This window comes from Helicoverpa armigera, chromosome 5 (assembly GCF_030705265.1).
Source record: "Helicoverpa armigera isolate CAAS_96S chromosome 5, ASM3070526v1, whole genome shotgun sequence".
In the NCBI taxonomy this organism is placed as follows: domain Eukaryota; kingdom Metazoa; phylum Arthropoda; class Insecta; order Lepidoptera; family Noctuidae; genus Helicoverpa; species Helicoverpa armigera.
The window spans coordinates 7152358-7163766 of NC_087124.1; the positions used below are offsets into that span (position 1 = coordinate 7152358).

Sequence of the window (11409 nt, forward strand, 5' to 3'; positions counted from 1 at the left end):
AACAGAAAACGTTACCTATAAGTTGAGAGTATTTTCTCGTATTTTAATTATTTTACGTCCCACCCTACTTAGGAGCCGAGTGGCAGTCACAAAATGAAACAAGCGACTACTGCTCATACAACGGTTGATTTTTAATTATTTCTTCATAGCTTATGTGCGTTGTGCGTACTTACAATATGCTTATTTAGGCTAATCACAACGATAAATAATCGATAGCGAAGGTATAATCATTCAGAATTTAGGTATTAAGAGTGATAACTGACGTCGTTAACCAACATGACATGTATCTTTATGATTGTTATCACTTATATAGCTCACGATTAGACACCTAGGCGAAAGACGGCTGTATTTAATATTTAGTCTTCAGTAATTACTCACATTAGGCCAACGTCATGTTCAGAATACAGTAGTAAGAGTCAAACAAATGTGTAGAAATAGTGATAAGTGTGTGTGAAATTTAATTTTATTTAATTCAATATGGGCGTAGAAAATAAGAATAATGTACAAAATGCGGAAGGTCCGGCCCGCAAGACTTACAAAAAACCGAACATTTTGTCCCGTATATTTCTCTGGTGGATGTGTCCTGTGCTCATAACTGGTAACAAAAGAAATGTAGAAGAATCAGATCTTATACCGCCCAGTAATTTATATAATTCAGAAAGACAAGGAGAATATCTTGAAAGGTAAGGAAATTAAATATATTGTTTCAGTCATAGTTGTGCCAAAAGTTACATAGTTATACATTATTTTAAATTGTAATTTAATGATTGTATTTAAATGATTATTTTTCCGACCCAAATATCGACCAATAGAATTGCACCATTCGACGTCACGTGGTACAACCTACATGGTATTATACTGAAAATTTTTTGAATATTTTCTCTGGTCGTTGCTACGTCAAACTGACAGGTTGTGGCCGACATTTGGGACGGAAAAATAATCTCCCGAATACCACACGAGCTTCATAATTATCTGGCATTTCCCTCAAGGTTCCCTGCAAACAAATAAAGTCGTCAAGTTTTTCAGGAAAAATCACTCGCGCTTCGCGCTCGTTATTTTTTAACCTGAAAAACTTGACTCCTTCATTTGTTTGCAACGAACCTATCGGAAAATACCCGATAATTTTGAAGCTCTTGTGGTATTATAAGTGAATATTTGTGTCGATAGTATATTTCACATTTTTCGCATAGATACGTATACCTTTCAACATCATTGGTCAAACCCTAATGAAGCTTAAATTGCCCTTTAGGTTGCTTTTCTTTAAAAAAAAATACAGCTTAGTCTGCGTGACACTAGTTTTAAGACTTTGGAGTTGGGGACTGGATCCATACAAAATCCGGCATCGTCCTTTGTAGGAAGAAAACTATGCGCCCAAAAATGCCAGTCCAACTAGGAGATTAAATTCTCCATTCGATTCTCGATAAATAAGTAACGTATAATATAGATATTGAACACTATTAGCTTGATTTTTTTTAAACAGCATCGACAGTTACTACTTACTATGTATTATTACACATGTCAATGAAAGTTTCGAAACGAATTATTATCACAAATGTTTGTGTTTGATAAGTGTATACCTGTGTGGAGTGACGGATAAGTTCACAAACAATAGGGGAACTTTCCCTGTCGGATCGATACCGTGCTGTGCACATGTCGTGTTTGTGCGACTGCCAGTCGGTACTACGTCGTCCCTTCATCTGCACAAATATTTGTTTAGAGCAGCGTGCAGTTCGTAATGTTTTTGTCTCTGCCTACTTTGTGCTATCTCTATGCATATTAGCCATGGGTCAATGTAAATCTCTGTTCTAATATTCATTATTTTGTTTATAATGATATTATAATTTGAAATATAATAATTTAGGAAAATAAATATAAGTAATGAACAGAGAAACAAGTATTGTGTTATTTTAATCATTTTTTATAAAATGTTCAACAATTAAATATCGTTTTTTTTTTTAATTTTTGAACATTAAATTTTAATATCTATTTATTCCATTGTTATTATCAATGAAAATATTAATTACGAAAATATGTTTGGTAATCTTCAATGAGTCATTGTAGTGATAATTTTCTGAGGTGCGTAGGTTTTAATGGACTTTGTACTATGAACTTCTGAATCCAGTCATTCTACAGTCAAAGTAAAGCTTTCTTTCCTCCATAAATAAATGTTTTATAGATCTTTTACAATTCCAGTTATATTTTGATATCCATATTTGATTCCTTTTATAATTTATACTCACGACGGCCAATGCGCATAATTTGACCTTAAGCTTTCTTTCATAAGTCGATATTCAGTTCTACGTTTAAAAAGGTGCCATTCTCGGAGTTAGGTCTGACTGAATAATCATGAATTAAGAAATTATTATGCTTCTTCCAAATACTATGCTAATTTAAACTATTCATCACAAAGCAAATAACATAGCCATTTTCATGGGTATAGTAAGTTGGTAACGGCTAATGAAATCAAAGGGCGAGGATAAAAATTTCATCTCCTTATTTTATCTCACAGGGACTTCGAAATTGGTTTAAACCCCGTACCTTAGCCTCGCAATATTAATGAAAAATAACTTTCAAGATAAGTATTTGCTGCACGTTCCAAAAATTTAATCTGTTCTTGTTTACTCAACACTGCTTACACATTGGAAGTAACTTAATATTATATTTTAACAAGCTTAAACTATTAAGCCAGAAAGGTTTTTTTAAAGTGCCCTGGATTTATTTGAATGGTTTTCTGATAACGTACATAGGAGCTTTATACTTACTTCTAGAGCCAGTATAAGTACCTAGCTAGTACTTTTGTGTAAAGTGTATTTGGTAGTAAAATTAGTTTTTTGTATAGTAAGAAGTACTTAAGGAATATTATGTATTCCATTCCCACGAGTACTAAAAATGTATACTTTTTCTATATTTTAAAGTGTTGCAGCAGTGAATTATTTTCGTTTATTTAGTTTAACTTTAATAAAAATAACACCAAGTATTTATTGAATATTCATTTTATTTTCATTCATTCTAGATACTGGTTGGCAGAGATAGAAAATGCAACAATTGAGAATCGGGAGCCATCACTATGGAAGGCATTACGAAAGGCCTACTGGGTCTCCTATATGCCAGGAGCTATTTTTATCATCATTCAATCTGCAGCCAGGTATGCACTTTGTAAAGTATTTTTATTACATAAGTTTAACTTTCCCTAAAAGTCAGATATAGTTGGACTTGTTTTAAAGGTTCCTTTCTTCAAAAAGTACACCCAATACTCAATTCTTTATTAGCATTCCATGTGTTGTACGGGTGGTAAAGGTATACTTGTGTGCTTTACAATGCAACACACTTGTGAAATCCCGTAAAGACGTATCGTGTTATTACTTTATGATGATATATCAAATCAATCACTAATCCGTAACGGTTTTCGAAGAAATTCGATTTTTCTTCGTCTCTAGAGCTTGATTAATAATATTTTTATGTTTACAGGACGTATCAGCCGCTGTTGTTTTCTCAGCTACTGTCTTACTGGTCGGTGGACAGTGAAATGACTCAGCAAGACGCTGGCCTGTATGCTCTCGCCATGCTGGGGCTGAACTTCGTCTCCATGATGTGTCAGCACCACAACACATTGTTTGTTATGCGGTTCAGTTTGAAAGTCAAGGTTGCCTGTTCTTCGCTCTTGTATAGGAAGGTGAGCATACCATTATTTTGAGTAGATTAATCTTCCATCGATATAATTAAACAAGGACAAAAACAGAAGTAAAGATCGTTAACTTAGTTAAATCAACTTTTAAACATTTTTATAGACAGGATTTTTTTTGTCGGTAAAGAATGTCAAGAGCTTCTATAAAGGAAGACCTGCGTTGTTTTTTAAAAGAGACTGTACTGGTGAATTTATTTTTAGCATTTTTATTTCGGACATAGGCGCCTATATCTACCAAGTTAAAACTTTTTTGAAAGTCAGTAAATCTTTGTTCTAGTTGCTCCGCATGACCCAAGTGTCTGTAGGTGAGGTGGCAGGTGGAAAGCTCGTGAACTTGCTGTCCAACGATATCACGAGGTTTGACTACGCTTTCATGTTCCTTCACTATTTGTGGATCGTGCCTATCCAAGTGGCTGTTGTCTTATACTTCTTGTGGGAGGCAGCTGGCTTCGCGCCCTTCGTCGGTCTCTTTGGAGTCGTTATACTGATTTTACCACTGCAAGGTACGTCATATTATTATTTTTTTCGTTTTTATATTGTTTCCTTTTGTATCCATGTTATTAATCGATGAACTTTTGGCTTTTAGCTGGTTTGACGAAGCTCACAACTGTTGTAAGACGTGAGACGGCTAAGAGAACGGACAGGCGAATTAAACTAATGAGTGAAATTATTGGTGGTATTCAGGTAAAAAAACTTTCCTTAATTTTTATATATTGACCTATTTAAAAGGAGGACAAAAAATTAACTGTTCGGTCAATTTTAGGTCATTAAAATGTACGCCTGGGAGAAACCGTTCCAGCTGGTTGTGAAGGCAGCCCGTGCCTTTGAAATGAGTGCCCTCAGGAAGTCCATCTTCATCAGGAGTACTTTCCTAGGGTTTATGTTGTTCACTGAAAGAAGCATCATGTTTGTCACAGTGTTGACACTCGCTCTCACAGGCACTATGATTACTGCTACCACGGTGAGATTTACTTATTTAATAATGTAATACTTTTGTAGACCGTTTAATTGTATGTATTTAAGTTTTTACGAAAATTAGCATCTTGCAAAATACGGGGCACAGATTTCATCATCGATTTCGACAATTTAGTCCTTATTTCGATTTTAGTGGTATGTGTATATTTCTAAGTTTTTAACAATCGTTCTTATATATAATCTCGTTATTTTTTTATAGATATATCCTATTCAGCAGTACTTCAGTATTATTCAGTTCAATGTAACACTGATTATTCCTATGGCAATCGCAAGTTATTCCGAGATGATGGTGTCCATCGAACGTATCCAGGGATTCCTTAGTTTGGGTAAATATTGTTTCTTTTAAGTTCAATAAAATTTACATACATTAGGTAGATTGGTATAAAGCGTACAGTGATAATAATACTGAGACTTGATATTTATGTTTTGTAAACAGACGAGCGGTCAGACATGCAAGTGACTCCAAAAATGAATGGATCTAACAATAACACTTTGTTTAAATCCAAGAAGTCACCGCTTGAAGTAGGCATCGTGCCTAAGAAATACTCGCCTAGCGAAGTTATGGCTGCAAAGGAGATGCAGGATGATCCTACCCAGATGGACTATCCTATCAGGCTTAACAAAGTAAGCGCATCGTGGACCGGCAGCAATAGTTCTTCAGAAATGACACTTAAGAATATATCGTTACGTATACGTAAAGGAAAATTGTGTGCTATCATTGGTCCTGTGGGGTCTGGAAAGGTACTTATTTTTCTTTCTATTTATTCATATACGTACGTTTGATCTTCTTCTGATTTTAATTATTAATATTTGAACCTTTACAGACGTCTCTACTGCAACTACTATTAAAAGAATTACCATTGAATAGTGGTACGCTTGACGTGAGTGGAAAACTGTCTTACGCTTGTCAAGAGTCCTGGCTGTTCCCAGGCACAGTACGAGAAAACATTTTGTTTGGTCTAACCTACGAACCCACAAAATACAAAGAGGTAAATTATTGCAGATTGTTACCGAATAATAATTCTATTAAGTTTTATTTTTAATCAATTATCTTGTGTAGGTATATCTCCTAAAACATTCATACTTATAATACGTGTATTTCTTGCGATAACTTTAAGTTATATTCTTCACCAAAATTAAAAATATGAAAAAGATATGATGTTCAACCACAAACAGAGATTGCACGAGAAACGTTAAAATTTTATAGTCAATTTTCCCGCTGTTTTATAATTCACACAATTTCCATCTGCCATGGTCTGTTATGCATGTAGATATATTTTGTTATGGCAGGTTTGCAAGGTGTGTTCGTTGCTGCCTGACTTCAAGCAGTTCCCGTATGGTGACCTGTCTTTAGTGGGAGAGCGAGGAGTGTCCCTGTCAGGTGGTCAAAGAGCCAGGATTAACTTGGCCAGAGCAATTTATCGTGAGGTAAGAATCTTCCGTTGACATAAAATCGCAGAATTTTTACACATGATAACACAATTGAGTTGGTAAAGAGTGAGTGAAGGTATCGATGAAGAACTATATTATGCTGTATACTAGTCCTGTTATTTGATATCGCAACTATAAGATTAATTGTTGGAGTAATACCTGATAACGTGAAAGTAAACAATTTGTAACAACTTAGTAATATCGGCACTATAATAATGCGACAGTATATGCGATACATAAGTTGTTTATATATCATTTTTCTAACAATTTATCAATTAAATCTTTTACATATTGATGAAAGCAACTTATACATTATTGTATTTACACCACAATTTCTTAAATCGTCTTCGTGTTTTCAGGCCGACATTTACTTGCTGGATGATCCTCTATCTGCAGTAGACGCTAATGTAGGCAGACAACTGTTTGACGGCTGCATCAAAGGCTACCTCACTGGAAGAACTTGCGTCTTGGTCACCCATCAGATCCATTACCTCAAAGCTGCTGATTTTATTGTAGTCCTTAACGAGGCAAGTACCACTATGATTTCATATTTCCATCGAAAGATAACAAAAGTATTTACATTAAAAATATATTTATTGAAGTGATTAATTTTATCTTAACTATTATCTTTGGACGAGTCATTACAACGTAGCAGATTTTCAACACTTCAGTATTTACTCTTTCAATACTACTTACTTAGTCCGGCTTCAAAATTAATAAATGTTTCCTAATGGTATTTTATCAGGGTTCCGTCGAGAATATGGGCACGTATGATGAGCTGGTGAAGACAGGAACTGAGTTCTCGATGCTGCTATCCAACCAAGAAAATGACGCAACTGAAAACGAAAAGAAAGTAAGTATGCACTTAATATCTGGTATTTTCCGTTTCGACTTGAACGTTTGCCAGAAAACAGCTTTCAACATTATCTTGTCTACATCGTTGCACATGTTCCTAAAACATATCCGAATAAAAAATATAGATATGATCGAGTGCACATCTACCCTCGTGTATTTTAATAGTGAGGGTAGGTTCTGCATTTCAAATTCCTCCGGTTTTCTAAGAGATTATGCACAAGAGGCACCATAAATTACACAGAAGTTTGTTGAAACAACCTAGAAATGAACTATTAACGTTCCTTTTGTCATAGGATCGACCAGCAATGATGCGAGGAATATCAAAAATCTCAGTTAAGAGCGACACCGAAATGGAACAGAAGGCTCAAATACAGGAGGCAGAGGAGAGAGCGACAGGTAGCTTGAAGTTCGAGGTGGTGTTGAAGTACCTGAGCTCCGTCCAGTCCTGGTGTCTGGTGTTCACGGCGTTCCTTGTGTTACTGATCACGCAAGGCGCTGCCACCACGGCCGACTATTGGTTGAGTTTCTGGTGAGATAATGATTAATTTTTCAACAATTTAATTTAACTGAAAGAAAGAACGTATTTTAAATTAGCCTCTCTCATATGTTTTAAATGATAGTCTTCTGACAGTTAACATTTTAATTACAGGACTAACCAAGTGGATTCTTATGAACAATCTTTACCTGAAGGCGTGGATCCAGGTAAGTCTACGAACTGTTTTATTTATATGAACCTCCAGCGTATGAGTTGAATACGTTTTACAAGGTACGTGTAATTTGCAGATCTCAACTTCAACTTAAAACTTCTTTCTTTTCAGATACTGACATGAACGCACAAATTGGTCTACTCACAACTGCCCAGTACTTATACGTTTTCGGTGGAGTTATATTGGCTTTGATAGTCATGACCCTCGTCAGGATCACAGCTTTCGTAGCGATGACAATGCGAGCTTCTCAAAATCTTCACAACACTATTTACGAAAAATTGATTGTGACAGTAATGAGATTTTTTGATACCAATCCTTCTGGTGAGTAACATTCATCATTACGCGTAACATTATTCATTTAAGTGATCAGATTTAAAAAAAAGTGGCCTAGCATTCAATAGACATAGACAGTCAATTACATAGATAGAGATAATGATTTTAAAATCAAAGTAACAGACTCTCTCAATGTTAGAAGTGTAGGTAATTAGCGATAATTGCAGCTGGCCAAGTGCCCGGGTTGCCGAGAGTAGACCTTAACATTAGTACAAGCCAATTGCAACGACGGCAGCCAAGATAGCTTGGATAATAACAACATCTTTAATGAGTTCTACAACTTTCGTCCTATGATTTTGGTGGCGGTAGATTTTAGAAAACCTTGTATGTATAATATAGGATGATGATACAGTCTAGGTTATCGTATATATTTTTAGAAAATGATTCATTAAATACAAGAAGATGATGCAATTAAATTAATTTACAACATCATACTTATTGGAGCTTCTTTTGAATTTCGCAGGTCGTGTCCTGAACAGATTCTCAAAAGACATGGGGGCTATGGATGAGCTTCTACCCCGCAGTCTTTTAGAAACAGTTCAGATGTATTTGTCGCTGACCAGTGTGTTGGTGTTGAACGCCACAGCATTGCCCTGGACGCTCATACCTACCTCCGTGTTGATTGTCATCTTCGTGCTCATGTTGAGATGGTACCTGAATACTGCTCAGGCTGTTAAACGTTTGGAAGGCACAAGTAAGTTTCACATGAACTTATGGCGACTCTTGTTCTTTAAAACAATATTGATTCAGATTATAAAGTAATTTACGTTTGGGACATCGCTATATAATAAAATTATGTATTTCAATTATATTTTATATCTACTTACAGCCAAGAGTCCTGTATTTGGAATGATTAACTCCACTATTTCTGGACTCTCCACTATCAGAAGTTCGGGTTCCCAGGATAGACAGATGAAATTGTTTGACGAAGCGCAGGTAAATAATAATAAAAAATATATTTATTAAACGTACATCCAAAAACTTGTATCCAATAGTAATGGTTATTTCTTATTTGCTGTTTACAGAATCTCCACACAAGTGCTTTCCACACATTCTTCGGTGGTTCTACGGCATTTGCATTGTATCTGGACACATTGTGTTTGACCTACCTCGGAGTTGTCATGTCAATCTTCATTTTGGGCGACTTTGGTGAGCATTTTTTCTTATTACAACATTTAAAGGCAATATTTACTTTTTTCAGTTCATGGTGTGGTATGTTTTGTATAATTGCGTTCATGGTTGTGATGATAGAATTTTATTAGTTTATTTTTGTTCTTTTGCTTCTCAGGTGATTTGATCCCGGTGGGCAGCGTCGGTCTGGCCGTCAGTCAGTCCATGGTGCTGACCATGATGTTGCAGATGGCAGCCAGATTTACAGCTGACTTCTTGGGACAAATGACGGCTGTGGAGAGAGTGCTGGAGTACACCAAACTACCCACGGAGACCAATATGGAGCAAGGACGTAAGTACTGACATTCGTTTTGGGTTTGGTAATCTGACTCTGATTATTAAGTCCTTATGTGTCTAGCCTTTTTCCAACTATGTTCGGTACTGCTTCCAGTCTAAGTGATTGGATGCAGTAATGAAAACCAGTTTTTACATAGGCGACTGCCTATCTGAACTTCTAAATCCAGTTACCCGGTTAACCCGATATCCCCTTGGTTGTCAAATTTTGGCTCTGGCTTCTGACTACCGGCCAACCAAAATAAGGACGATAAGTATAACACAGATATATTGATTTTCAGCAACTAACCCACCAAAGGAATGGCCCAGTGCTGGTAGAGTGACGTTCTCAAATGTGTACCTGAATTATTCCATGGAAGACCCACCGGTGCTGAAGGACTTAAACTTCGAAATCCAAAGCGGTTGGAAGGTAAGAGAACTAATAATTTATTTGATTAAAATAATAGCAATAAAGATATACTTGCGGTGCTACACTAAAGTACCCGTTTTCCATGTATTCTTCGGATAAACTCCATCCAAAGGTTGTCTGAAGAAATCGCTGTTTAGCGATAAGACGTACGCCAATTGTACTGTTCTTTGTGTCTTAGGATTTCCTGTATAGTGAATTTTCTTGGTGTACAATAAAGAATAATCTATCCATTTGCCTGCTTAATGTAATGAATGTTGTAGGTTGGAGTTGTAGGCAGAACAGGAGCCGGCAAGTCATCACTCATCGCGGCTTTGTTCCGCCTTAGCGACATAAGCGGCAGCATCAAAATTGACGGCGTGGACACCGAAGGATTAGCCAAAAAGGTATCGATGTTAAAAAAAATACATTGTTTCTAAAAGACTTAGTGAAGTATTATTTATTGTTTAATTTGTGGATTTGTTCAAAATATATATTAACGGCTCTCTCTTATGTACTCTCTTATACAAAGTGTGTCGTACCTAATGACTTTAAATTAAATACGTTAATTTACTGGTTAATACATTTGTAGGAAAAGTAAGAGTTTTTTTAATTAGAACATTGATTCAGCGATAACTTTTTTCATTCGCAGACTTTGAGATCGAAAATATCAATCATTCCGCAAGAGCCGGTGCTGTTCTCAGCTACTCTGCGATACAATTTGGATCCGTTCGACGATTACAGCGACGACGATATTTGGAGGGCGTTGGAACAGGTACGCTTAATTAAATTACTTCTCAACAGACCCTCGGCACTCGAACTAATCTAACTAATGAATGAATCTATCATTTTAGGTGGAATTAAAAGAAGGAATACCGGCTTTAGACTTTAAGGTCGCTGAAGGTGGTACTAACTTCTCTATGGGACAACGTCAACTGGTGTGCTTGGCTCGTGCCATTTTACGCTCTAACAAAATACTCATCATGGACGAAGCTACCGCTAATGTGGATCCTCAGTAAGTCAATCATTCAATATTTATAGTTATAATCTTTCAATGTGTAAAGTTTACTTACAAGCAATATTGATAGGACATTTAAGACATTATTTATTCGGTAATAGTTACAAGGATTACCTTATTTTGATTATTAAGCGTCTTCGTTTGATATATTTCTGTATTTAAGTCAGATAATAGTCCACCTGTATTATAATTGCTACAAAGAATGTAAAAGTATTTCAAACAATGCATTCTTTTTTTACAGGACGGACGCTTTGATCCAAAAGACGATTCGTCGTCAGTTCGCGTCGTGCACGGTGCTCACCATCGCGCATCGACTGAACACCATCATGGACTCCGACCGAGTGCTGGTCATGGACCAGGGCGAGGTGGCCGAGTTCGATCACCCCCACATCTTGCTCAGCAACCCCAACAGCAAGTTCTTCTCTATGGTCCGAGAGACAGGAGAAAGCATGACAAGGACCTTAATGGAGGTCGCTAAGGCCAAATATGATAGTGATAATAAGGAGGCTTAAGATAATTATTGTTATTTTTATATTATACTAATTTATTGTTTACA

At 36.2% G+C, this 11409-nt stretch overlaps 1 protein-coding gene across 1 annotated transcript; it reads left to right on the top strand.

The window, feature by feature from the left end:
- The first annotated feature begins 327 nt into the window (after positions 1 to 327).
- Abcc2 (LOC110383917) lies at positions 328 to 11409 on the top strand. Its single transcript, XM_064034762.1, has 24 exons — positions 328 to 683; positions 3014 to 3145; positions 3469 to 3673; positions 3963 to 4188; positions 4272 to 4369; positions 4449 to 4646; positions 4860 to 4986; positions 5097 to 5401; positions 5485 to 5649; positions 5951 to 6088; positions 6451 to 6618; positions 6837 to 6944; positions 7240 to 7475; positions 7596 to 7648; positions 7765 to 7974; positions 8450 to 8680; positions 8816 to 8922; positions 9012 to 9135; positions 9275 to 9448; positions 9732 to 9859; positions 10120 to 10242; positions 10488 to 10610; positions 10690 to 10850; positions 11095 to 11409. Exons 1-24 carry the CDS (start codon positions 478 to 480, stop codon positions 11363 to 11365), a joined length of 4017 nt encoding a protein of 1338 aa, XP_063890832.1. The 5' UTR covers positions 328 to 477; the 3' UTR covers positions 11366 to 11409.

Coding starts and splice junctions, on each gene's coding strand:
- Abcc2 (XM_064034762.1), top strand. CDS start 478: ATGGGCGTAGAAAATAAGAATAATGTACAAAATGCGGAAGGTCCGGCC. Junction 4,189..4,271: donor ACTGATTTTACCACTGCAAG/GTACGTCATATT, acceptor TTTGGCTTTTAG/CTGGTTTGACGAAGCTCACA. Junction 4,370..4,448: donor AAATTATTGGTGGTATTCAG/GTAAAAAAACTT, acceptor GGTCAATTTTAG/GTCATTAAAATGTACGCCTG.